Source organism: Micromesistius poutassou (assembly GCF_964030765.1).
Source record: "Micromesistius poutassou genome assembly, chromosome: 7".
In the NCBI taxonomy this organism is placed as follows: domain Eukaryota; kingdom Metazoa; phylum Chordata; class Actinopteri; order Gadiformes; family Gadidae; genus Micromesistius; species Micromesistius poutassou.
In genome coordinates, this window is record NC_140277.1 from 2,994,282 (window position 1) to 3,019,972 (window position 25,691).

General features: G+C 50.1%; 1 protein-coding gene across 2 annotated transcripts; it reads right to left on the reverse strand.

The window, feature by feature from the left end:
• Positions 1-300: 300 nt before the first annotated feature.
• heatr5b (HEAT repeat containing 5B) lies at positions 301-25,570 on the reverse strand. 2 transcript variants are annotated; one of them, XM_084470587.1, is made up of 36 exons: positions 25,556-25,570; positions 24,831-25,040; positions 24,524-24,735; positions 23,883-23,991; positions 23,353-23,502; positions 22,820-22,991; positions 22,206-22,363; positions 21,432-21,681; positions 19,470-19,625; positions 18,845-19,095; positions 18,209-18,320; positions 17,847-17,999; positions 17,645-17,744; positions 17,022-17,131; positions 16,510-16,673; positions 15,764-15,939; positions 15,142-15,247; positions 14,367-14,557; positions 13,838-13,997; positions 13,545-13,734; positions 13,161-13,330; positions 12,904-13,045; positions 12,122-12,301; positions 10,993-11,253; positions 9,696-9,877; positions 9,490-9,558; positions 8,114-8,293; positions 7,492-7,741; positions 6,662-6,907; positions 5,674-5,801; positions 4,838-4,982; positions 4,056-4,331; positions 3,433-3,657; positions 2,714-2,865; positions 2,279-2,492; positions 301-1,280 (listed from the first exon to the last, which is right to left on the reverse strand). In XM_084470587.1, exons 2-36 carry the CDS (start codon positions 24,954-24,956, stop codon positions 973-975), a joined length of 6,174 nt encoding a protein of 2,057 aa, XP_084326713.1. In that variant the 5' UTR covers positions 24,957-25,040; positions 25,556-25,570; the 3' UTR covers positions 301-972. The 2 variants fall into 2 exon arrangements, with proteins under 2 accessions (XP_084326713.1, XP_084326712.1); XM_084470586.1 differs by having other exon boundaries at positions 21,387-21,681.
• Positions 25,571-25,691: the final 121 nt, after the last annotated feature.

Here is a 25,691-nt window from a genome sequence, read left to right on the forward strand (position 1 = left end):
ACTGGGTGACGTCAGCGGGAAGAACACGCCCCTAACATGTAAGTCGGGTGCACTTGATTTGGCCGACCATAGCGCTCTGTGAGGAGGCTCTCATCCTGCATTATTCATCATCTGCAAACAATATAGAACAACAACCCATATATTAGGGTCTCATATCGCCATGTAAGAAGGAAAAACAAAGCACTCTGTCTACAGCGACTTTGACATTTCTAATAACTTAATGATCCGCAAGTGAGAAAGGATTCAAACAAGGGTCAAACAAGCTTTCATGTATTTGCAGTGAGTTTATTTATTTTCTTCAAGATTAAATCATACACAGAGAAAAATGTGAATTATTTAAAATTTTGTTATCCAATTTAAATTAAAGACACTTACTGACATGTTAATTGTAACAAGTATGTAACATCAGGCAAGTGAATCGCATATATACATCATTAATTGGATTTATAACTTCAAGTACAGAGAACAAGTGAACGCGTGAAACATATCAGCTAGCCTCATTCAGTGAACAAGCTCTATTAATAAGACAATGATAGAAAGATAAAATTAAATTGTAACTGGACTGCCATTAAAATGTTATTTTATAACTATGACTAACAATGGCTCGGTGACATTTAACTGCTGGGCATCCAGGAAAAAAAACAACACAATCGTACTGAAGAAAAAATATTTGATTGTGTCCCTTTATGCATGTGCATTGTGTGAAAAAGTACATTCTAACAGAAATCTGTCAACATTCAGTCAGTAGACAGTAGACATTCAAATACCCTTTAATAATGGCAATCACATGAGAATACATTAATCAAAAAAACACACTTCAAGAGAAAGCGATGGTCAAAATGTAGCTTTACAATATACAAATAAACGAGAGCAATCGATATGGAAAATATACACCAGCCAAAAATAAAACACACATTTTTCAACAAAACAAAAACACACACACACAAGGACAAAAGGCCATCTCCAGAGCGTCTAGAAGAAGCTGGTCTTCAGCTTGATGGTGGGCGCGGCCTGCACGGCGGGCTGGGCCAATCGGGCGGCCTCACGGGCCTTACTGCTGGCCTGGTTGGCCCTGATGGCGGACTCCAGGCGGGTCTTGAGCTCCGGCGCCGCCCCGATCACCGTCTTGAAGGCGGCGGGGTAGAGGGGGCCGATGCGCATCAGGTTCTGCAGGGCGAAGTCGTGCAGCCCACTGGAGGCCGGCGCCGCCTGGGCCATGGTGTTCTCGTCCAGGAGGTAGGAGATCAGGGTGGGGACCAGCAGGGCCAGCAGCTGGACCCCTTGTGGTGGGCAGAGATGGAGAGAGGGTCGTTCGGTCTACTGTCTGGTCGTTCATTCAAGCCCTGGCTTAATGGCGTTTACATTTGAAATCATCCCGTTTCAAACATATTGAAATTAGATTTGTTTAAACAAATTGACACACGGATTGTCAATATATGCATAAAGATTACTCATGTACACACAGATTGTCAACCAGTTTACACGGATTGGCGATATGTATTTGCACAGATTACAAAACGTACACACAGCTTTCAAATGCCCTTCTGTTCAAACAAATAACTGAGCAAAATTGACACCCCTATATAAATAATATAATATCTGTTGTTTATCTGTTGTGAATGGCACCACATACCCCTGTGTAACTCACTGTAGTAATGCGCTTATTTTAGAAATGTTCCCTGAGCCATGTGATCTGTCAATAAATGATAAGCATAACAACAACAAAAACAACTCAATGCTTTAAAATAGAGTTGTTCCGATACCGATACCAGTATTGGAAATTCCTCCATCCTCCATTCAAGTCTGAAAACCATGGATGCTCACGCTTTACTCCAAGAATACAAATGTATTGCTAGAATTATAGATTCTAAATGGAACTTATCTAGTTCTAGTTTATCTAGTTTGACTATACATTGCTGTCATCGTAAGAGAACCCTTAAATAAGAACCAGTGCTATTAGTACAATTAGTTACATTAGTTACAATGCTAGATGCTGTATCGGTATATACTCGGTATCGGCCGATACTAAAGTTCAGGAATCTGAACCAGTATCAGGAAGGAAAAAATGGTATCGAAACATCTCTACTTTAACAAGGAGGCGAAAGTACGTCCCAAGCATCTTATCCTACTATCCTTTGTTGTATACAGGGAATAGGTTAACCTAGCAATTGTTGGTGTTTGGCACTTGGTTCTATGAACATCATTACTCGCTCGGAATAAAAGCGTCTGCTAAATGCCCTCAATGTAAATGAAAGGAACCCAGGCTAAGGGTACTTACGGTTCTGTTCCTCTCCCATGCCCACCAGGTTCTCCAGCACCCGGATGCCCTCCTGGACGGCCTGCAGCTCCCCGGCGGAGCCCGGCCGGCTGCGCTCCACCGCCTTCAGCTTCTCCACCATCAGGGGCGCCAGGGCGTGGATGTAGGGCGTGGCCAGCGGCCGGCTGGGGTGTTGGAACACCGTCAACAACAGCTGGTAACACCGCGTCTGGACCTAAGGCAGTAAAACACACACACACACACACACACACAGACGAAGGCACAGACAAAGACGAAGGCATAGACACAGACACACACACAGACGAAGCCACAGACAGACAGACAGACAGACAGACACACACACACACTAAGTCAGGTGAGGAGATCATTGCCAACACAATGTCATTCCCCCTGGTGTGACGGGGGTAGACGTCCGTGTGTGGGGGGGTCCCTCACCGTGGGGTCGCTGGAGTTCAGTGCGTTCCTGAAGCGGTCGATGCAGCCCTTCTGCAGGACGGTGACGCCCACCAGCTCGCTGCTGGCGGACAGCAGGAAGAGGGTGATGGCGGTCAACATGCTTACCTCGTCCATGTCAGGCCTGGAGTCATCTGAGGAACACACATGGACCAGCACACTCACTCTCACGCCGACCCAAGTATAACATATGGCCCCGACTGTTAACAATGAAACGGTGCTGTATTGTATTGTAAGATGCTTGAGATAAAAGCACCTTACTAAACCAGGAAGGCATACATCCTTAGCATTGGCAGCCCCAGTATCAGTGGGATTTGAACCCCTAACCCCATCAGTGTGATTGCAAATGGACTGCATTTATATTGCGGGTTTCTAACCAGTGGCCCCTCAAAGCGCTTTACAACATTGCCTAACATTCACCCATTCATGCACACATTCACACACCGACGGCGACGTGAGCCATGCAAGGCGACAGCCAGCTGGTCAGGAGCAGTTAGGGTGAGGTGCCTTGCTCCGGGACACCTCGGCACACACAGCTAAGAGGAGCCGGGGGATCGAACTAGCAACCATCTGGTTACAAGCCAACCCGCTGTAGCTCCTGAGCCACATGCCGCATAGACTCGCCACACTCTACCAGCTGAGCCACACAGCACCCTGGAGGTTATGTCGCCACGGTGTGCTGCTCTGCCTTCTCTACACACCGGGCTGGGAGTACTCGAGCACGGAGGCCAGGCTGCTTCGGACCAGGCTGGTCCACTGGGTCTGGGTGCTCTCCGCCCGCGCCAGGGGGGAGGTGATGATGGTCTTGAGGCCCTGCAGGGCGGCAGACACCGGCATGGGCACCGAGAGGTCGGCGTTCTTCAGCGCCGTCTCCCTCAGCACGCCGGTGATGAGGAAGAGCGCGGTGGGCAGGATGGTCATGCTTCCTGAGAGGGAGAGCGAGAGAGAGAGAGAGAGAGAGAGTGGATGTGGATTACCGCTTCATAGTGAACAACAAGTTGACTTGCTGAATACATTCATGTTTACTCTTCATCTGTAAACAATGTGTAGACAAACTCGCCCGCGTCCACACCCAAACAAACACAATAGGCTAGCCAGTCCAACAGCCTTCCAAGCATAGACTTTTGTCTGCCAAATCAAGTCTACTCAGTCCGACAATCTTCTATTTATGTTTTAGTCGTGTTAGTCGTGGGTGTAGTGTAGTGTGTGTGTTTTGGTGTGTGTGTGTGTGTTTTGGTGTGTGTGTGTGTGTGTGTGTGCGTGCGTGCGTGTCTGGCGACTGCATGTGTGTGTGTGACCGTGTGTGTGTGGCTCCATGCCTCACCGGCCGGGGTGCAGAGCGAGGGCAGCTCGGCCAGGATGGACACGGTGTTGGCCACCAGGCAGGCGCTCTCCTCGGGCAGCCGCTGGGGCCGCAGGGCGGCGTGGCTGGGCGACTCCTTCACCCGCGTGTTGAGCTGCGGCAGGTGGCGCACCAGGATGAACACCAGCAGCTCCATGGCGGCGAACACCAGCGACTTGCCCGGCACCAGCTCCCCCGTCTCGCCTCCCTCGCCCAGGGCCGGGGGCGGGCAGTCCTTCTCTCCTTCGTCCTCTTTGCCTGGAGAAGAAAAGGTAACACACTCTAGTGGTAGGTGTGTAGGTGTGTGTGTGTGTAGGTGTGTGTGTGCGTGCGTGCGTGCGTGCGTGCGTGCGTGCGTGCGTGCGTGCGTGCGTGCGTGCATGCGTGCATGCGTGTTTGTAGGTGTATGTAGCGGTGTGTAGGTGCGTGTAGGTGCGTGCGTGTTTGTAGGTGTATGTAGCGGTGTGTAGGTGTGTGTAGGTGCGTGCGTGCGTGTAGGTGTATGTAGCGGTGTGTAGGTGCGTGCGTGCGTGTAGGTGTATGTAGCGGTGTGTAGGCGTGTGTAGGTGCGTGCGTGCGTGTAGGTGTATGTAGCGGTGTGTAGGTGTGTGTAGGTGCGTGCGTGCGTGTAGGTGTATGTAGCGGTGTGTAGGTGCGTGCGTGCGTGTAGGTGTATGTAGCGGTGTGTAGGTGTGTGTAGGTGCGTGCGTGCGTGTAGGTGTATGTAGCGGCGTGTAGGTGTGTCTGACGTCACGGCCTCTGACCCTGCTTTGTCCTCTGCTGCTGCAGGTGTTCCACGGCGGCCCTGATGGTCTCCTGGACCACGGCCGTGACCTGGAGCTGCACGGCGGGGGGGTCCCGGGTCAGCAGCAGGCGGTGGAGGACGTTGAGCAGCTCCACGGCCAGCAGCTGGGGAACACACGCAGGTACGCGCCCATCAATACAGGGCCAGAGTCTGTGTTATAGGTCTGCCCTCGCCCCCGGCTGGAAAGATCCCAAACTCATAGCGGTTGTCGGGAAAGGAAGGCAGACGTAGGTGCAACCGTATGCAATTTTTTCGGAAAAATGCTTTTCCCCCCTAAGTAGTTGGCAACAATACGAGACAGATCAATTAAAACCCAATGAATTGATAAGAAATGTGTTTCATTTTAAGTACTCATTTTAAGTACTAGAGAGTGGAAAGAAACGACTTTTAGTTCTCCTTTCTGAAGATACGCCCGAGAAAGTCCACTCGGACGACGTTCAGAGTACATTATGCTTCCTGAGGTCGAATGCGTTTCAGAGCCCTACACTCTATAACTCTCATCCCCCCTTGGCCCGGCGCCAACGGGCCACTGGTAGCAAGCAACCGTTCCACAACAGTAAAAACTGATTAACTGTGCAAACGTATATGGCCCGCGAAGAAGACAAAGCTCTTAGACTGTGTAAAACGATACACACTGTTCGAGAAGCCGCAGGAAAAACCGAAGAAGCTTCACCCAGCAGCGTCTCTAATGTGTTCTGTATGACAATTATCTTTCCGTCTGAAACCTGATCTTTCCAGAGCTGCCTTTGACCCGTGTCCAATGCGCACTGCAACCCTCTGGACCCAAGCCTGTACCTGGTCCTCTGCGATGTGAGTCTTGGCGCACGGCGAGTCCAGCAGGGTGCACAGGCCCTGCAGGCACGACGTCACGTTCTCGATGGGCTCCTCGGCGCGCGGGAAGCAGAGGAACTCGATGCTGACGCCTGCGAGAGGAGACGACACATGACAGATGAGGGTCAGACACCAGAAGCATGCCTCGTGTTGAGCGTGAACACATGATGAGCTTTCAGCGTCTGTGCTGGCGGCGTTGGCAATGTGTTCCGCTGGAGTCCGGCGTCGAAGCTCAACCCGGTGTCGACGCTACCCTGGAGAGCTGGGGTATTCACCCCCTTGAAGTCGCCCTCAAAGTTCAAACTGTTGCAACTTTGACCTGGTCGACGGCGACCCATCGATGTGCATTCAATCGGATTACCTTAGTTTTGGGTGACATTCTGAAACCGATAGAACCTAAATGCCATTCGTGATGCCTGAACCTAAATACAGAGTTTAGAGTTCAAAGCACGGAAATCCTATATTCTGAGCGCAAAAATCTATTCCCAACAACGAAACTAGGGCCAGTGCATTGCTGGATGCTGATCTTGTGTTGAACGCTTTCGGGATGCATGCATGTATTTTTTGAATTGGTGATATGAATGTATAAATGAATATTAACTCCATAAGGTTTGGAGTCAATGCAGAATCAAGATCCCTCCCTAATTCTACAACTATGTGCAATGTGTGTTTCATTGAAATACCAAGAGGCACAAGGTTGATGCTGCTCCTGGTATCCATTCTGGAATGAACATGTCCACCGTTATTCTATTTTAAGATCAGATACCAGGCATGAAAGCATGCCAGTACTCATCTAAACCACAATATGTGTGTGTGTGTGTGTGTGTGTGTGTGTGTGTGAGAGAGTGAGTGAGTGAGTGAGTGAGTGAGTGAGTGAGTGAGTGAGTGAGTGAGTGAGTGAGTGAGTGAGTGAGTGAGTGAGTGAGTGAGTGTGCGTATTGTGTCTCTTTACCCAACATGAGATGCATTCTGTCCTTAACCAGGTCCTCGAAGCTCTTGGGGGCCACGGCGGAGGAGGCCCCCTTGGGGAAGAATCCCGGGGCCTTGGTGGGGTCCGGCGGGGGCTCGATGGGCTCCTGGCCGGCCCCGAAGCCCGTGCTCCTCAGCCAGAGGGCCACGGCGTGCAGCACGGGGGCCCAGGAGCCGCGGTAGTGGAGGCGGGCCGTGTCGATGGTCTCTGGAGTGTAGAATGCCCCGCCTGCAGCCCCACAGCAGAGAGGCACCGGGGGGTTTAGTGAGAGAGATTTGTTCTTGCCCTCTGGGGGGCTGGGGTCAGGGGGGGTGTCATGAATATACGGCCCGTTAAGCCCTTTGAGACTGTACCTGATTAAGGGCTATACAAATAAAATTGAATTGAAATCTAATGGAATAGTGATGGACGTCCGATTCCAACGCGGCCTCTTGCTTTCAGTCCGGCCGCTGACAGTTTGTTGCATAATCAAAAAGCACAGCGTTGTTAAATTGGCCGTTGAGTGATTATTTGCACAGGTCAGTGCGTTCACATGCGGCGTGAGAGAATATGAGTGATTAAAGACTAGTGAGTGTGTTAGAGGGTGGGTGTTAAATGTACGCTCGGCTTGATTCACACCTTGGCATCTCTACCGCACGCTCAAATCAAATCAATAGCACAGTCAAATGGCTAAGCACTGCCCGAGTACACACAGAGAACTAGACAACACGCTTCATGTAAATACGAAAACACAAATAAGGACAGGGGGTATGGGAGCCCGGGGTTGGTTGGGTGTGTGGTGCAGGACCTGGGGGGGGGGACGGAGGCGGTACCTTCTGGGGGCAGCTGGCTGGAGAACTCGGCCGGCAGCGTGAGCAGAGCGTAGTCCTGCAGCATGGCCAGCCACAGCCGACTGAGGGACGGCAGCTCGGGCTGCACCAGGCTGATCAGGCTGTCTGGGGGCAGCACGGCCCCTCCTAGATCCTCCTCTTCATCCTCGTCTTCCTCACCTCCGCCGCCACGCACCGGGGGCTCTGGCTTGGACTCCGCCTCCTTCTTGATCTTCATGGCCACCACGTACACCTGGAGGTAGGGGGGAGGCGCCGTTAGACACCCTGCAGGGAAGCTGCGGTCGGCATCAGAGATCGAACACGGCAGTCTTTCGACCGGATGCCAAACAACATAGACTCGAGATCGAGACTATAGTGTTGTGGAGGCATGTGTGTCTCAGGTGTATGTGTGTGTGCGTGTGCGTGTGCGTGTTTCAGGTTTGTGCCTGTGTGCAAAGCAGGTGTGTGCATCCCAGGACAGGTGTGTGCATGTGTGCATCCCAGGACAGGTGTGTGAGTGTGTGCATGCCAGGTGTGTGTCTGTGTGTGTGTGCGTGCGTGCTTGCCAGGTGTGTGTCGGCGCCTGCCTGTGTGTGTGCGTGCGTGCGTGCGTGTATAGTCTGACCTCAGCCCAGGCCTTGAGCACGGCCAACTTCTCCATGGTGGTGGCGCTCTCACTGTACAGCTGGCTGGACGAGCCCTTCCCTGCCTGCACCTTGTCCAGCGAGGACACCAGCAGGGTGTGGACGCGCCGCAGGTCGTTGAGGTCGCTGACCACCCCGCTGCCGATCCACGTGCTGCACACCTGTCAATCACACGCATCACAATCATCCTCTTAACGAGGTAGCAGCTATAACGTTTTTTATTTTAAAAGGATGAACCAACGGACCATCTCATGACCATTTCATTTTTTATCATTTGAATATAATTTGTCACCGACAAGTTAACATATATTTTTGATTTGATGATGCAAATTCTTCTCATAAAATTTATTAAAAGCTTCAATAATTAAAAAATTGGGACAGGTCAATGTGTTGATTTATCCAATATATTATGTGGTGTATATGTATGACAGTATGAAGTATGAAATCGAAATAGAAAGTCAGAGAAAGAGATCGCCATCCATCAGTCAGTTTCATTACACCGACACGAACGCTGTTTAACGCTGGGAGTCACAACGTTTAATGAAGCTATTTCTGTGCCTGCTTGACGGCGAATTTAGGACAAAAGCAGGAAGTAGAACTTGGCCAACTTTCCATCTCTGGCATCCCCATCTAGATAAGTAGTTTTAGGGTTGACCCAAACCTCACCAGTGGGAGACAGGGGACGTGCTTTCTATTGACTATATGACTATATGGCTATATGACTATATGGCTGGCTGTATGCTTTCCATCAGCTTCCCAGAGCCACGTCTTCCTGCCTGCTGTTGTATTATGCATGTAAAGCCGCCTGGCGCTTTTATGCATCTCTTTCCATAGCGGCCCGTGGGCGTGCTGCCAATCCTCCCTCTGGGAAAATGCTGTGTTAAAAATGGCAGAGTGAGTCACTCTGTACAGTGTAAGAAAGGGAACACTCAAAATAAAGCAAGGGGTCAAGCTCAGACACACACACACACAGTCAAAGAGAGAGGGAGCCAGAGAGAGAGTGAGAGCGAGAGAGAGAGAGAGAGAGAGAGAACCAGGAGAGGCAGGGGAAACCTTTAAAGTGAAGTGCTACATCTCCCGCACAACAGCCTTTGCTGCCAGAGCACAGACACAATCAGCTTCCAACGGTGACGATGACTCACTATGCAGTGTTCGGCACTATGCAATTTGCTGCTGTGGCAGTGCTACTGTGGACCCATGGTAGCATTAAATGCCTACGACTGTATGCAGACCACAGGTCTATTTAGTTAGCTTCATGCTGCTGACCCTTCAGACTAACGCGCCGGTTGCTCCGGTCGAATACACGATGAACACATCATGGAGAGTTGAGCGTGATCCTCCATCGGGAGCATCTTACCTGGCATGCCTTGGCCGTTATGTCGGACGGGGTGTCTGGAGAAAAGGCAGGTCTGAGGGCCGCTCCAACCTGCAGGATCGTGCAATTAGTGGTTAGCCTTGAAGCTGCAACTGTTGCAGTTGTTTTTACAAGAGTACAGCCGATTTGCAAACAGTTCAAATCTGGAACATATGCAGGGTGTTTCGTAGAGCCGGCGAGTGACTCACGTTGGCCTGGTACTGCTCCAGGATAACGTGCCCGGGGAACTCGGGCTCTGGCGCCGTGGCAAACTTCTTGATGATGTCCTCCAGGGCCTGCAGGCCGGCCATCCTCAGCTGGTTGCTGTGGTCCGTGGCCGCCATGAAGGCCATGCGGATCAGGTCTGACAGGTGGAGCACCAACAGGTCTCCTGCACCCAGGGGAACACACGGGAGAGACGGGGAGACGGAGAGAGAGAGAGAGAGAGAGAGAGAGAGAGAGAGAGAGAGAGAGAGAGAGAGAGAGAGAGAGAGAGAGAGAGAGAGAGAGAGAGAGAGAGAGAGATATTGACATATTTGAAACTGAGTGGATCACAGGCCTTTGACCTTGCAGGAGGTGGGCGGGGGGATAATTGAGAACATTTCATAAAGGACAGATACACCGGCGTACAGAGTGCCTTGTTCACAGGCAGCATTTATTTTTAGCCGTTGCGTTGGAGTGTACGAATCTTATGTAAACGCAGGCTTCTCTCTCTGACAGCATGAGCAGCCTTACTCATCACCACTAGCCTGGCTCCACCGTTACATTCTGAAACACAGAGGAAGAGCCAGGGTGGACTCTTCCACCGCTAACTCCAGAAGAACCCAAAAACATTGGTTTCAAATGAGCTAGCCTTCAAACCAGACGAGCTAGGCTGCACAACACCTCTCTTTTGGCCTTGAAGCATTGAAGCATCCCCCCCCCCCCCCCCCCCCCCCCCCGAAACCGTGCAGCAGAACAAAAAGTACACGTGGACTCACTCAACTGGAGGAAACCAATTACAAGGGGAGCCCTTCTCCAACAAATTGCACCATTCTTTAGTTCTCCCCGAGGAATTAGAAGACACTAATGAGCCGGCACCGAGTGAGGAGTAACAGCAGGTGACAAATCACAAAAATCCGGCTAGGCTACTCTAGCGGTACGGGAGCCAGGCTGTCTGGTGACATGGGGGGGGGGGGGGGGGGGGTGGGGGTGGTTTCGTTGAGTGGTACCGGAGCCAGGCTGTCTGGTGACTAGGGCTCAACGATTTGGGGAAATAATGGAGTTGTGATTATTTAGACCAATATTGCAGTTGCGATTTAGTATGCGATTTTTCTTTTTAAGTTCCTTATGTTCTGTATTATTCACTCAAAAATCTTTTTTTTAATATATTTTTTTAAATCGCAGCCTTTAGGATTTGCAAATCTTGTTCTATTACATCGCGTTACCGGTTTGATTTAGATGAACCGCTCAGCCCTACTGGTGATGGTGGGGCGGGGGCACGGGGGCGTCTCGTTGCTGGGGTACCTTTGGGGTTCTGCGCTCTGAACGCGCGGGCGGCCGCCAGGTCGAAGTGGGCCTTGTTGGCGTTCTCACAGAGCAGGATGATGCGGCACAGGCAGTCGGCGGCGAAGACGCGCGTCACCCAGCGCGGCGCCACCACCGAGGGCTTGGCCTTGTCGTCCTCGCCCAGCCCCGTGAACATGATGTCGTCGTCCATCTCCGCGTCCTTCTTCTCAGAGTCCTCGTCGTCCCGGCCCGTGTTGAAGGTCACGGCGCCGCCCACCTCTGTGGGGTCACAGTGCAGAGGTCGATGTTAAGGTCGTTGTTAAGGTCGTTTTAGGGCGATGGTGCATTTTTTTCACTGCATCGGTCGTCAGAGTGATTTGACTAAGAAAGATACAAGGTCTAAATTTAAACTAGTGAAATCACTTCCCCCTTCCCTTTTCAATTTCTGTCAATTTGAATCAGGCTTCTTATGTCAGTCCAGCTCCAAATGTTACCCTTCCGCGCTATGCCGTTACTAATTCTACATGTGCTCATTACAAATTGCATTATGTTCGGCTCAGTGGGCGAATCGCATCGCAGCGTTCCCAGACTATAGAGTGAGCATCGGCCAAGAGTCCTCCTGGCTGCCGGGACATTGCCATTCTGCGAGCACATGGACACAAAATGTGTGTGAGATGAAAGACCGCAGGACACAAATCTCCATGTGTACCCATGATTGCATTTGGGCTCATGGCATCGTGCATAAACGGCCCACTCTCCACTGACATTGTAAACCGACTAAGTGGACAGAGGATGTCCATAAATGTAACCACTACCTCTCCTCCTATTCATCTCAATGAAAGAGACAACATTACATTTACATTTAGCAGACGCTTTTATCCAAAGCAATTAACAATAAGTACATTTGTCAGAAGAAACAACAATATATTGCTATTGCCGGTAGAGTAAAGATGTTCATAGAACCAAGGTCCAAGCACTAACAATGTTTAGGTTAACCCATTCCCCAACATACAATGAGTGCGTACATTAAGTGCCAGGGTGTACAACATACAATAAGTGCGTAAGGGGGTGAGGGGGTAGGGGGGGGGAGGCTATGCAGAGTCTAGGTGTGAAATCTGACTTGCAGCATTAAAAACCAGAACCTCACCTGTCGTGGCTGCCAGCACGTCCTTGCATAGCTTCAACCAATGGGAGAGCTTTTCCACCGCCAGGGATGACAGCATGTGGCCCAGGGTGTCATGGATGTCAGAGCACAGCTTCCGGTCCGTCTCCCGGTCCAGCATGCCGAACAGAACCCCCTCCAGGCCCGTCTCCGTGATGTTGAGTTCTGGGCCGGGGGGGGGGGGGGGGGCGGATAAACAGAGCACAGAGGGAACACTGTCACTCGCTGCACTGTGTCAGAGGGCCCTCCTCACCTCAGTGGTCCAGGGAGGGGGAACGAGAAGGAGGCGGTGTGTCAGACTGTGCTGTTTTTAAGGGTCGAGCCTCCAGATGGTGTAGGTCGGAGGCGGGGGAGGCGAGCAGGAAGTGTGAGTGTGAATGCCAATAAGAGTTGGTGGCGGTGCAGACTCTCTGTTATGGCGTTCAGACACCTTTAAACTGTGAAGTTGGCCAGAAATAGCGCAAGCATTTGCACGGAAATTAAATTTAAAACACTTGCAATCCCACGTTCATTTTATCATCATTATGTCAGATAAAGTCTGTCAGACTTAAAAGGTGCTGTAGTTAGATTGAATAGCTATTATTTTAGGGGGATTTATTAGAAATAGCCCAGCCATTCGTCAGCTATTACTGTAGTGAGTGAAATGCGCTTTGGCAAAAAAAAAAAAAGATTTTCAACAAAATCCTTTAACAATCCTTGAATCTGACCTAGCGCACCGTGAAGGTGTTTCCACGCGGCGGGTAGGATGGGGGCTCACTCATACTCACTGATGCTGCCGCTGCTGTCCCCGGCCCTCTTGGCCAGGCTCATGGCGTAGGCGCAGACCTCAGCGGCCTCCCGCTGGGCCAGCTGCCTCAGACACGCCACCGCGGCGCGGCGCAGCAGCAGGTGAGAGCTGCACAGGTGGACCTGCGAGGGCGGAGGTAAACGACGACTGAGTCACCTGCGATCAGGCCAATGGGCAGAAAGAAGGGTGCATGGAGCGGTGGGGGAGGGAGGGGGGCGGGGGGGGGAGGATTCTTACGCAGAGACAGGGCACCAGACTGGACAAGTTGACGTGGCGCGGGGCGAACATGTGCAGCTGCTGGAGGCAGGAGATGGCCGCCGCCTGCACCAGAGAGTCCGAGTGGTCCTGCATGATGGCGCAGCCCACCAGGCAGGACGAGCGGATGGTGGAGATGGTGGCACCGTTCCCTGGAGACAAAACAGACTCGGGGGTTAAAAATTAAAAAAAAATACAAAATAGAGAAAAATCTAGGAGATATATGTCCCTTTTTTGGTTTGTTGATTCCCATTGCTTGACACTGGAAAAAAAAAAAAGGAGATCACACCGCCACCTGCTGGACATTCTATCAAACAGCTCAACATGAGCTCCCATTATATTAAGACCGTCACTGTGGCTGGTTACCCTGCAGCTCCGGCCCCACGGTGGTGATGAGGGCCCCCAGGCAGCGGCCCAGACACTGGTGCACCTCCGTGTGGGAGGGCGGCACGGTGAGCAGCAGGGTGAGCACCAGGGACAGGGTGGGCTCCACGTAGCCGCGGTACATCGGACCGCTGGAGTCCACGATCAGAGCCAGCGAGTGCAGGGACCAGGTCTGAATAATGAATCAAAAAAACAAAAAAACAAAAACAAAAAAGAATTAGGTGAAGTGGACCGATGGCGATGGAAAACCTCTTTGCTGCGGTGACGTCGCCCACCTGGACTTCGTGGGAGGAGCCGTCCTGGGCCAGGGCGAGCAGGATGCTGACGCTGGTCTTCAGGTGCTGGCCTGAGCCGATGCCCCCCACGTAGCGGTGCAGGCAGCCCAGAGCCAGAGAGTGCCCCGTTCTCGACACCACGTCCCGGGCAGACTTCAGCCTGGAGGTGGAGGGAGTGTAAGAGGAATGTAAAGAATGTAAGGGGCGGAGGTACACCTTGTTTAATGTTTCCTTATAAAAATTGTTCTACCGGAGAGAAACGTATTTGTGTATTTCTACAGTGGGCAGTCTACACGGTGTTGATTTGAAACCCTTACGGACACTTTTATAATGTTGACTACGAATTTGTGCGGGCCGTTAATACCCAATTACGCGCTGACCGATCCCTGCCAACATGATTGGTCTAAAGAAATACAAAGCAAAAGAAAAACAAACTCCCCGGTCACCCAGATCTGAGCTCGTCCACCATTAGAGTTTAGCGATCTAAAGTCGGATATGTTGGACTACTTTGCGATAAATCGTGGCCTACTTGTCAAAGCTGTACTGGGCCATCCTGGCGATGAAGGTGGCCTCTCCCACCACCTGGGCCATCCTGCCCAGGGCCTCTCCGGCGGCGCAGCGCAGGATGGGGTTGGGGTTGTCCAGGGCCCCCATCACCAGGGCCAGGGCCGACTTACGCACCTCCTCCGGACCCAGGGTGCTCTTGTTCTCCGCCAGGCCCTGTGTCCGGGATGAAGAGGAAGAGGAGGGAGGAGGGAGGGAGGGGAGGAGGGAAGGATAGAGGGAGGGAGGGAGGGAGGGAGGGAGGGAAGGATAGAGGGAGGGAGGGAGGGAGGGAGGGGAGGAGGGAAGGATAGAGGGAGGGAGGGAGGGAGGGAGGGAGGGAGGGAGGGAGGGAGGGGAGGAGGGAGGGAAGGAAAGAGTGAGGGAGGGAGCGAAGGAAAGAAGGAGTGAGGGAAGGAGCGAAGGACAGAGGGAGGGAGGGAAGGAAGGAGGGATGGACAGAGGGAGGGGAGGAAGGAGGGATGGAAAGAGGGAAGGAGGGAAATAGGGATGAACGGAAGAAGAAAATAAGAGGAAAATGGAAAATAAAGACAAGACAAAGGACAGAAAACACGAGGGGAAGGGAAGAAAACAAGAGGAGGATAACAGGACAGGATAACAGGACAACAGGATAACAAGATAAGTGCGAAGAGGAGGGAGAGAGGAGAGGTTACAGCTGAAGGTGGGTCATCTGAGTAATGAGTGCTGGAGCTCCTTCCAGCGGAGAGTGAAGCGTGGGCAGGCGTTCAGTCTTGGCTCACCTTGAGGGCACTGAGTACTGCGGTGAAGATGTTCAGCTGCACCGCCTGCTGCCGGATGCCCTTGGCCTGCTTGATGCACTCTGCAAAGTGGTCCAGCATCTGAAGCCTGCGTTCCACAGGGAGGACACTTGTGTGAGACCATCCCTGAGCACGCTGCTCATAGTACACATATTGGTAACACATTGGGTTCAGGCCAGTGGCGATTTCTCTAAGACTGCAAGGGAAGCTCAGCTTCCCCTAAAATTTCAAAAATTAAATGGTCAAATATATACTGTTGTGTTAACATTTCATTGACTAAAAATGCGTCAGAACACGTCCATCTCGAAGACGAGCTCGTTCAGAATCAGCTGCTTATTGCAGGTCGACTGACTCGATTTCCTTCTCATACACTCCCGTAGTGTCACAGTGCATTCCTTATATGCAAACATATAAGGAAGGAAAAAAACTGAATCTTCAACTCAGTGCTTCTAAGAGAGGTGAACCATGAACAGGAAATGTACTCAACGCAGCAGTGGTGATGAAAGCTGCACGACGTGGCATCACAGCAGGTCAACACCCTGCAACACAGTGACACTAAACGCCCCCCCCCCCCGTCCCCCCCGTCGACGGCAGTCTCTCCCACCTGTGCTTGAAGGACACGTGCGGGAACACCACGCCGAACAGGGCCACCGAGGCGTCGATCACGGACACGCCCAGGGGGAGGGGCCCGGGCACGGCCTCGCCCACCGGGATGCGCAGGTAGATGGAGGAGGGGTCGTGCTCCAGGGCGCCGCTGCCCGACGCGCTGTTGGGCTGCAGCTTCACACCCCCACACCAGCACAGTGTTACCATGGGGATAGTCGTCATGACAGCCGTGTTACGACAGTTACTGCAGTCGTCGCGAGAGTGGGGCTATGGTAGCTATACTATCTATCGCTATACTATCATGAAAGTGTTGCTGTAGTTATAGTCGTCACGACAGTGTTGCTGTAGTGATAGTCGTCATGACAGTTGTGTTAGTATAGTTATAGTCGTCATGAAAGTGGTGTTAATCTAGTTATATTGGTCATGACAGGTGTGTTACTACAGTTATAGTCGTCAGGACTGTGATGCTAGTGATAGTCGTCATGACATTATTATAGTGTGAAACCTGAACAAAAACAGATATGCAATGCTAAATTAATAAAATATAGTGTGCATCAATACAGCAAGGTAGCGTATATTAAAGTACAAAGTAGATTATGTTGATACGGGGACAGTTATAAGATATTATATATATATATATAAATAATATGAACGACGCACAAATGAACACGAACAAGGCCAGATAGTCCACATGTGAGCACAAGTGAATTCAGCATCACCACAACCCTCGACCTTGAACGTTACCTGATCCTCGATGGACTTGTGGTCCGTCTCCTGCAGCCAGGAGCCCATGAGCACGCTGTCGTCATAGTGACACAGCGAGCGCAGCAGGGAGGTGGTGGTGTTGGCCGAGTTATCCGTCAGCGTGAACTCGGCCACCAGCTCTCTCAGGAGAGCGTTGTAGCTGCCTGCGGACACGGAGAGCGGTTCAGATCACACCTCAAGGGCAACGACTCAATACGTCAAACAACTGACCCTGAACAGTCAATGCGGCTATCAAGAAACATAGCCGCATTGTGTTCTCTACTTATGACTCTCTATTCTACTTGTTTATTTAAAGATACAAAATATATTTTCTGTACATGGAATACATCTAGTCTTATATTAAGCTAATATAGAATAGGGTTAATTGGATTAATCCCATCCTCTTTTGTCAGGGCTACACATTTTGCTTTACATAAAAAGTTGAAAACGACACCTAAAAGTGATCAAACGGTTCATATTCCGGCCCAGAGCAGGACTGAATACGACAGTACCTTCATAGGTCTTGGGCGGCAGCAGGGCCAGGATGTCGTACAGCCTCAGCCTCACCATGGCCGCGCTGGCCTTCAGGTGAGCCCCGTACACCTTGATGATGGCCGGCACACTGCGAGCACCACACAAACCGCCACGGCAATGAGGAGCGGCGCTTATCATGTCTGCTACATACTACAACTTCAGAATGCGGAGCACGAAATAGGGCAAAGTTGACATTTACATTTAGGGAATTTAGCAGACGGTTCATAAACATTCTCACACCGACGGCGGAGTCAACCACGCAAGGCGACGGCCAGCTGGTCGGGAGCAGTGAGGGTGAGGCGTCTTGCCCAGGGACACTGCGACACTGAACTAGCAACCTTCCGGATAGAAGTCAACCCACTCGATCTCCTGGGCCAAGACGACCCAAAGTCTTCCAAGTTTAAGTACTAACGGAAAATGGTACGCTCCGAAACACAACTCTCTCAAAGCACAGGCATAGTTGCCGAGCCGACAATAAAATCAGGCCTATGATCCCCGCAAAAAATACAACATTTAACAATTCATTTTGCACTCCTTCACGGTGTGACGGACCACGGTGTGACGGAGTCCTCTCCAGACACCACGGGGCCCCCCTACTCACTGAGACAGCATGGTCATGGCGCACTCGATGGGCGTCATCAGCCTGCGGATCACGTCTTCCGTCAGCAGCTCGGGACAGTGGGCCACGAAGCTCCGCATGGCTGCAGACCGAGGGGGGTAAAGGCAAAGGTGGATGAGTAACGACGCGCAGAGGGGGGGCACAGGGGGAGTGGAGAGAACGACTGGGCCAGATGTTCCCGTACCGCACAGGGCCCCCGCTCGGCCCTCCAGGGTGACCTGCCAGGTGAAGGAGTCCCCCCTGGCCTTCTCCGCCTCCAGCTCCTTCTGGGAGCGGGGGAACACGTTCCTCCACAGCAGCAGCATCTTGGGGAGGTGGTAGCGCACCAGGGAGGGGCCTGGTGCCACAGCCAATCAGGAGACAGTAGGTTTAGCGTGGGACATGTGAAAAGAGTGACCAATGACAGAAAGGATCAGGAAATAGTAATCGCATAGTGAGTAGTAAATAATAATCTCTTTAGAAAACACAAAGCACAGGTGAATGCAGTTGTCCTTTTGAGTTGGCGAAAATCAGATTGGAACCAATCAGATGCAGCGGCTGTCTCACCCAGGGTCATGAGGGCCCCCAGCAGCAGCCAGCCTGCCTGGGTCCTCTGCAGGGACAGGCGACTATTCTGGGCTGCCGTCCGCAGGAGGTCCTCTGCTATGCTCACCACTAACTAGAGGGTGGGGGGGGGGAACGCAACGTTGTAATCAGTGAACGTGCCTTGGAGTCATCTTACCGAAACCATCAAAGTTTGACTTTGATATTGCACTGCATTACATTGCAGCCATTGTATAGAAGTGGAAATGCCTATAATGTACGTCTATATATAAAAATAATATGCATTTTCTGGCTTTAAAAGGTTGTAATGTAAAGTGATTATGGTGAGGCAGGGCCTCAATACAGTACCACCACTAATGATTATGAAGAGATAAAACTTCCAGATCTCTTCATGTATATTGTGAAAATAGACATATTTTCTCTTTAATTTGTTTCCTATTTTTAATCTGCTACATTCTGTGCACCCAAAATGTCCCATCCTTGATTGTTATTAAGTATCTCTCACACACACACACACACACACACACACACACACACACACACACACACACACACACACACACACACACACACACACACACACACACACACACACACACACACACACACACACACACACCCCCCCCCCACCCCCCCTACCTTGCCCTTGCTGTGGGGGATCCCCAGGGGGCACTGGTGCACGCCGCCCAGCAGCGCGGCCACGGCGAAGCTGTAGCCGCTCACGGCCTCCGGCGAGCTCTTCAGGTTGTTGATGCGCTCGGCGCAGCGGTCCAGCAGAGGCGTCAGCTGGTAGGGCAGCGCCACGGCGACGCAGCGCAGGCACCACGCCGCCGCCAGGCGCGCCGCCATGCTGGGGTGGAGCAGGACGGAGGTGACCGTCTCCAGGAGGCCTGGGAGGGGAGGGGGGGCGAGTGAGGGAGGGAGGGAGTGAAGGAGTGGAGGGGGAGAGTTTTATGTGGCACTGCTGCTGCGGCACTGTCACTTGCTCATTTCACTGCACACTTGTATGCATGTGACAAATAACTCTTGTTTCTTACATTTACATTTAGGGCATTTAGCAGACACTTTAATCCAGAGCGACTCACAATAAGTACACTTGTCAGAAGAAGAGAAAGAACAATATATCTCTGTCGGTACAGTAAGGACGTTCATGGAACCAAGTGCCAAGCAAAAAAAAAAGTGAGGCTAACCCATTCCCTGTGTACAACAAAGATGGCTAGGATAAGAATCTTGACTCTAAGGGCTCCCCCGGCCCCCCTCCTACCGATGGAGGGCTCCTGGATGAGGGGCGAGGCGGTGGCGCTGAGGCTGTGCACCAGGCTGCCCAGCTCCTTCAGGGCACACACCATCACGTGCTGGCTGGCCGACACGTCCGCGGCCCCGGCCTTGTTATCCCCGCTGGGGTCGCTCACCACGGCCTCTGTGGGGGCAGAGGAGCGAGCCGGTGGTGGTGGTGGTGGTGGTGGTGGTGGAGGGGGACATGGTCAGTTATGTGAACAATAACAATACATTGTAGATTAATTTGATTTATTTGTTTGGCATTTTTTTTGCAGCTTAAACGCCGTTCATCAACGCACAGCATGATGGGATACGGTGCCCTTGCCGATAAAATCTGCTGAGCTTTGAGTTGGTTAAAGTGATTCATTTGAACTTGTACAGAGGCAAGGTTTTCCAAATTAAGAGCAGCTCATTTGGGCCAGGCCACCGTGGCATCCATCACGCTACCACTGTCACCACACGCGTTCAAATGGAAACAAACTGCTATGGAACTGGTGCACCACACCCCTGACACACGGCCCTCTGACACAGCAACTTGTTATGTTGTTGTTATGTTCCCTTAACCGTTATTCACATTAGAACAGGTTTGCTGTGCTGCCAATCCACAGTTAAAACTATCAATAGTTAAAAATGACGTAATGTCATGATAATCATTTCAATCAATTGTTTTGTATTGAATGAGGTGTTTTTGATCGAGTGTGGGACAGTATACGCAGAAGGTCAGTGTGATTCTCTTTTTCTTATTGATCAACACCCAAACCACTGAAAAGCCAATGTATTTTGAGCAGCGTGAACCCGCACTCTAGAAGACAGAAGCTTTTTGTGCAAATGAGACGTGGCAATAAGAAAAAGATTGAATTACACTGACAGATACTTTAAAGAGAAGAGGATCAGATTAAAAGGCAAAAGAAGGAAGCCCATTTATAATATTAAGAATATCTGTATTATTTTAAGTAAATTATTTAATCTCCAACCAAAACGTTCAGCAATTGAGCAATAGAGCTCTGATCACTGCTACTCTCCCGGAAGGCATTTCACCTATTATATTTAGCCCTTTTTTATGTAAAAATACTTAAATTAAGAGGCTTTTCTTGGTTTAATCAGTCTACAGAGAATACAACCATAATAACCAAAAGTATTAAATCCTAATTGCTGAAAGACTCCGTGGATTTGGAGGTGGGTCTTGATCTATGGCTGGACCAACATCAAGACAGAAAACAAGAACACAAATGGCATTGTGAGACTGCATTGGGACACCTTAATGTGTCATCTTTTAGGTTTCAAAGCAAATCACAGAGTAAGGATCATCTTTTTGTTATGAACTTTAGGGGGGGTGATTAGAAACATGATTTACAAGTCATGTAATGTAGGGGGAAAACGTCACGTGCAATAAATGAAAAGGAACTCGTTCACATGGTATGGCTTGATGGGGGATGGTAAAGGGACTACTCAGCTTAGTTTGCATGCGAGTGAGTTAAAAGAGACACATGCCAGCTTTCTTGCAGTGTAAAGGAGAATAGTAGCTAAAGACGCTAACTGACACTTAGTGTTTGTAATGTATAAACAGGCAAGAAGCCATACGTCAGCAAAATGGCAGATGTGAATTTTTCATGCCAAATTGAACTATGATGTAATTGTATTCTTTATATTATAACCATATCCTGCTGGCAGGCTTTATGAAAAGGGCAGGCAAAACAAATCAATCAAAAATAATAAAAGCATGCAACGTGCAGGAAAGATGGCAAACCAAACGGGGGGGACACACACGCACACAAACAAACACGCAACACCACACCAGCAAACCATGCCCGAACTGATACAATAAAAGCATTTCGAGGTGAGAAGGGGGCGAGAATGTTTCAAACGAAAAAGGTGGAGGTAATAATAACAGATGAGTACTTACTCTGCAACGCTCTGAACCGTGACACTTCCCCCCCTTCCTCCTTACCCACAGCCCTCATCTGCTTGCCGATGGCCTGGCAGAGCTCCATGCCAGCGGCGATCTGGGCCTTCTCGCCCAGCAGGCCGCCCAGGGTGGCCCGCAGCATGAAGGAGACGCAGCGCCGCGAGTACACCGCCTCCACGTGCGTCTGCGTGGCCCGCGGGTGCGAGACGAGGTCCAGCACGTGGGACAGGAACGTGGCAAAGTTACGCTCCAGCCACTGGCCGCCCAGCGTGGTCACGAACACGACGTAGGCCTGGGAGGGGGCAGGCAGAGTAGGGGGGTGGGGGGGAGTCAGTGGTAGCGGAGGGTGCTGGATGTGAGAGTGACGACAGAAGCCTGAAATACTCTTTGGACAATTTGATGCAAACTCGCAGCGCATTGAGATGCAGGTCATCAAGAGGCTTGTGGAGGAGAATGAGGTGCCACTATTAGGAAACGTTTCTTTGTCATTAATGGTCAAAACATAAACGATTACAAAAGTATGTTTATTATTATTAAAAAATAATTTTGTAGTAATTTTCTGAACGTCTAACAAATACATTATATATTATGTTGATATGCATTTTGGAAAAGTTCTGAACTGTTAAAATGTATATGCTGCTGTGGCGGTGTATTAAAAACGTATTTACAGACCTGCCTTCTGCAATACTGCTACTTACTACAATTTGCTCAAGTGCAACTAAAAAGGTCTCGCTGAGGACGCTACGCTGCACGGTACATGGAGCTCCACCACCGTACACACTGTAGTTCTGGTGGGAGGGAGAGGCGCCGGCTCACCTGCGTGACGCCCACCCGCACCTCCCTGCTGACAGAGCCGCCCCCCTTCAGCATCTCCCCGCCACTCTTCAGGAAGCCCGAGCCCCCGCGCAGGAAGCCGGTCGCCATCAGCTCAAGCACCTCCTCCAGGGTGGCCCGCTTCACGTTCTGACGCATGACTGTGGACCAGCGGGGAGACGGCTAGCTAGTTAGCACAGGAGCTAGATGGCACAGAAGAGGAAACGCCGAACACTGGACCGGTCTTAAGCTGTGAACAACACACGATGAGCTCTCAACGGCGGTGGTAATATTTGAAACCAGAAGGTTAATAGTTCGATCCCGGACTCGAGTGTCGAGGTGTCCTTGGGCGAGACACCTAACCTGATGAGCTGGCTGTCGCCTTGCATGGTTGACACCGCTGTCGGTGTGTGTATAAAAATGGTTGCAAGTCGCTTTGGATAAAAGCGTCAAATAAATGTAAATCTAAATGTAAGCCACTTCAACCACCACACTGTATTAGTGGTATGAGTTAATAACACACACTGGCTATGTTACACACAGCCAACCTAGCCACCTAGTGCTGCGCTGGACACTCATCGTGTTTTGCCCGCTTTACCACCAGAGAGGAACCCGACCTGCTGCTTGCTTGGGCATCAGGGCTGTGGCCATGACCGTCCCCAGTAGTTTGGAAACCGCTACACGCACGCCATAGTTGGAGCCTTCCAGGGCCTTGAAGCACAGCGTGGCCAGGTTCTCCAGCTCCGTGGTCCACATGAAGACAGCCTCGTTCTGTAGCTCCAGCAGGCACTGCACAGCATGGAGGAAAGGCCAGCATGAACAAGCGATTAAACCTCCACTCGCTACAAGCGGAAGAGCAGTGAAACATTTCCTCCGCAAAGGACAACAGAAATACCCTTGCACTTATCCAAAACATTGGTATTCAATATATCAACACTGAATATATTGGACATATGTTCAATGTTGACGAATTATGAAATACAATTACATTAGATGTACTTTAGGCCATCTATTATATACATTTGTATTCCAATAACTACTATTTCTAATCATGACTAACAAATGCCGACACGAGTCAACCCCCCTCCTCCTCGTCAGCACTTTGGACCGACACTGATGGACATAATACCATGGTTGAAGGGCAACAGACCTTGGCTACTGCACAGCGCACCGCCATGGAGCGGTCCGTGAGCAGCGAGCGGGCGTTCTTGTATATGTCCCTGTGGCAGGAGGCTGCGGCCCCGCCCAGTCCACAGAGCACCTTCTGCAGGCTGATCAGTATCTCTCCCCTGCCCTGGGACTGGAGAGACACCAGAGACAAGAGATGATTTTTGGTATTTCATCATTATGTATTTACATTCCTGTTTTTCAAAACTTGTTTTACCTGGTACACCTGGTCAGAGTAATGTTGTATTATTGTTGCTTGTACTTATAAATTGATCAGTATAACAGCCTGTGTGGAAGTAGGTACTGTCTACCAACAATTATAAGTGTTTTTTTTTACATAGAATTATGAGAAAAGGGTTATTCTCATTAATTAATGTAAATAAATAAGAACATAATAATAACATTTTATTACTGGTTTATAATAATGCATGGTATTGTGCACTGTTTACAGTGTTCTTCAATATTCAAAATGGACTAATACGGCTCAGACCTTGTGGTGTATAAAAGGCTCACCTCTGCACTCTTCAAGGCCTTCAACATGTTGTTGATGGTGTCAGGGAAGGAGCTCCCCAGCATTCGGCCCATCTTCTCATAGAAGGCCCCCACACAAGCCACGGCAGCACTGCCAAAACAAGACGATTTTACATTTACATTTAGCAGACGCTTTTATCCAAAGTGACTTACAATAAGTACATTTGTCAGAATGTACTTACTGTACTAAAACAACATATCGCTGTCTGTCCGGTAAGGATGTTCATAAAACCAAATGCCAAGCACTAACAAATCGCTACGTAAACCCATTCCCTGTATATAACAATTAGCTAGGATAAGATGCTACACAGTGCTTAGTACTATTTTTAAGTGCCAGGATGTACAACATACAACAAGTGTGTATTATTATTTTTTTATATTGAAAAACTATTTATAAATGTATCAATACATGACCGAAACATTCACATATTCATGACAATAATTATTTTAACACATTATGACATAACCCATCCAGACTACAAAGTGCCACTATATTGAAGGTTCGGCCTATAACCTATGCACAAATGACCTTAACACACAATCGCTACTGCAGGCAAAGATTATGGCATTAAACTAACTCCTATGAACATAAATAATAATGATTTATGTAATTGGGAACTCACAGTTTTGTTGGCAGGTATGCTGGTGTGTCATCTTTGCTTTTGATAATATCATTACACTTGTCCAACGTTTGGAAGACAGTGAAGGTGTCTCCAATGCTATAAAGGGTGGCCAGGTTCTTGGCCAGTAGTTTCCTGGTCGGGGGTCCAGGAGCACTGCTAATCAGCCCTGTCAGCTGCTCCACCAGTTTCTTCTGCTTTTCCTTCACGTCCACCTTTTAGACAGAACATGGACCGTTTAACTGCAATGCAATGCGCCGCAGTTTGGCTGATCAGCACACAATAACAAACGCTGAATAAACAAACTCACCTTATTGGCTGCCACGAGAACTTTATCCAAGAAGCGAAGCCATTCAAAGATGAAGACGGGCCTCTTGGCCTCGGTGATCTGGGCCAAGGCATCCTCGTTGAGCAGGAGACTATGAGCCAGCTCCATATCGAACTACCAACCAACCAGGTCTCTGAGGAATCGGATATTTCCAAGGACGAGCGATGCGGCGACGCCAAAACAACCTCACCCCTGCATTGAGATATCGAACACAGATACACGCCATTATACATTATATACATTACACTCTACATTCTTGATCAATGAATCCATTCACGTCAGAGCTTTAAAACCCACAGACACAGCGACAAAGGTGTAAGGCTGTGACACATCCATCAAAGTTGGATGAAATACCTTTTCTATTGTACTATGTGTGGCGGAAGCAGACAGTGGTACGATGATGTACCAACCGTGTGGTGTATCTGTGTAGTGTATCGGGCCAAACTCGGCATCAATAATGTAAGTATAGTTAACTCTATGTTGTTGACAGCAGTCTGTCCGACCCTCCAGCTGTGGAGGGGATGGGAGGGAGCTACACACAAGCTAGCTTCGTTAAGGAACCGGCTGCGTTCTGTATCATCGTACTAATGAAATGTTAACCCGGGCTCTAAAATCAGCCCGGGTGTGATTGTACAAGCAAAGCATGACATTAGCAAGACTTAAAAATCGGAAACACATCAACGTCATTTGTTTATCCTACAGCCTACCTGTCGATCGCTAACCAGGGATGAATGACGACGTATCATTGGGCAATGGAGGTGTTGCGGTGAAATAAGTTCGATGGGAAACAAACATCACAGGTAAAAACGCACAGATATATGTGAATGCGAATAAAATATAAAC

What these genes read in the sequence shown, in the direction of transcription:
- heatr5b (XM_084470586.1), bottom strand. Translation starts at nt 24,956, where the DNA reads ATGGAGCTGGCTCATAGTCTCCTGCTCAACGAGGATGCCTTGGCCCAG. An exon ending in CATCCAGGAGCCCTCCATCG is followed by an intron (nt 19,096 to 19,469) that starts GTAGGAGGGGGG and finishes CTCCCCTCCCAG; the next exon opens with GCCTCCTGGAGACGGTCACC. An exon ending in TGAACTCCAGCGACCCCACG is followed by an intron (nt 2,493 to 2,713) that starts GTGAGGGACCCC and finishes TTACTGCCTTAG; the next exon opens with GTCCAGACGCGGTGTTACCA.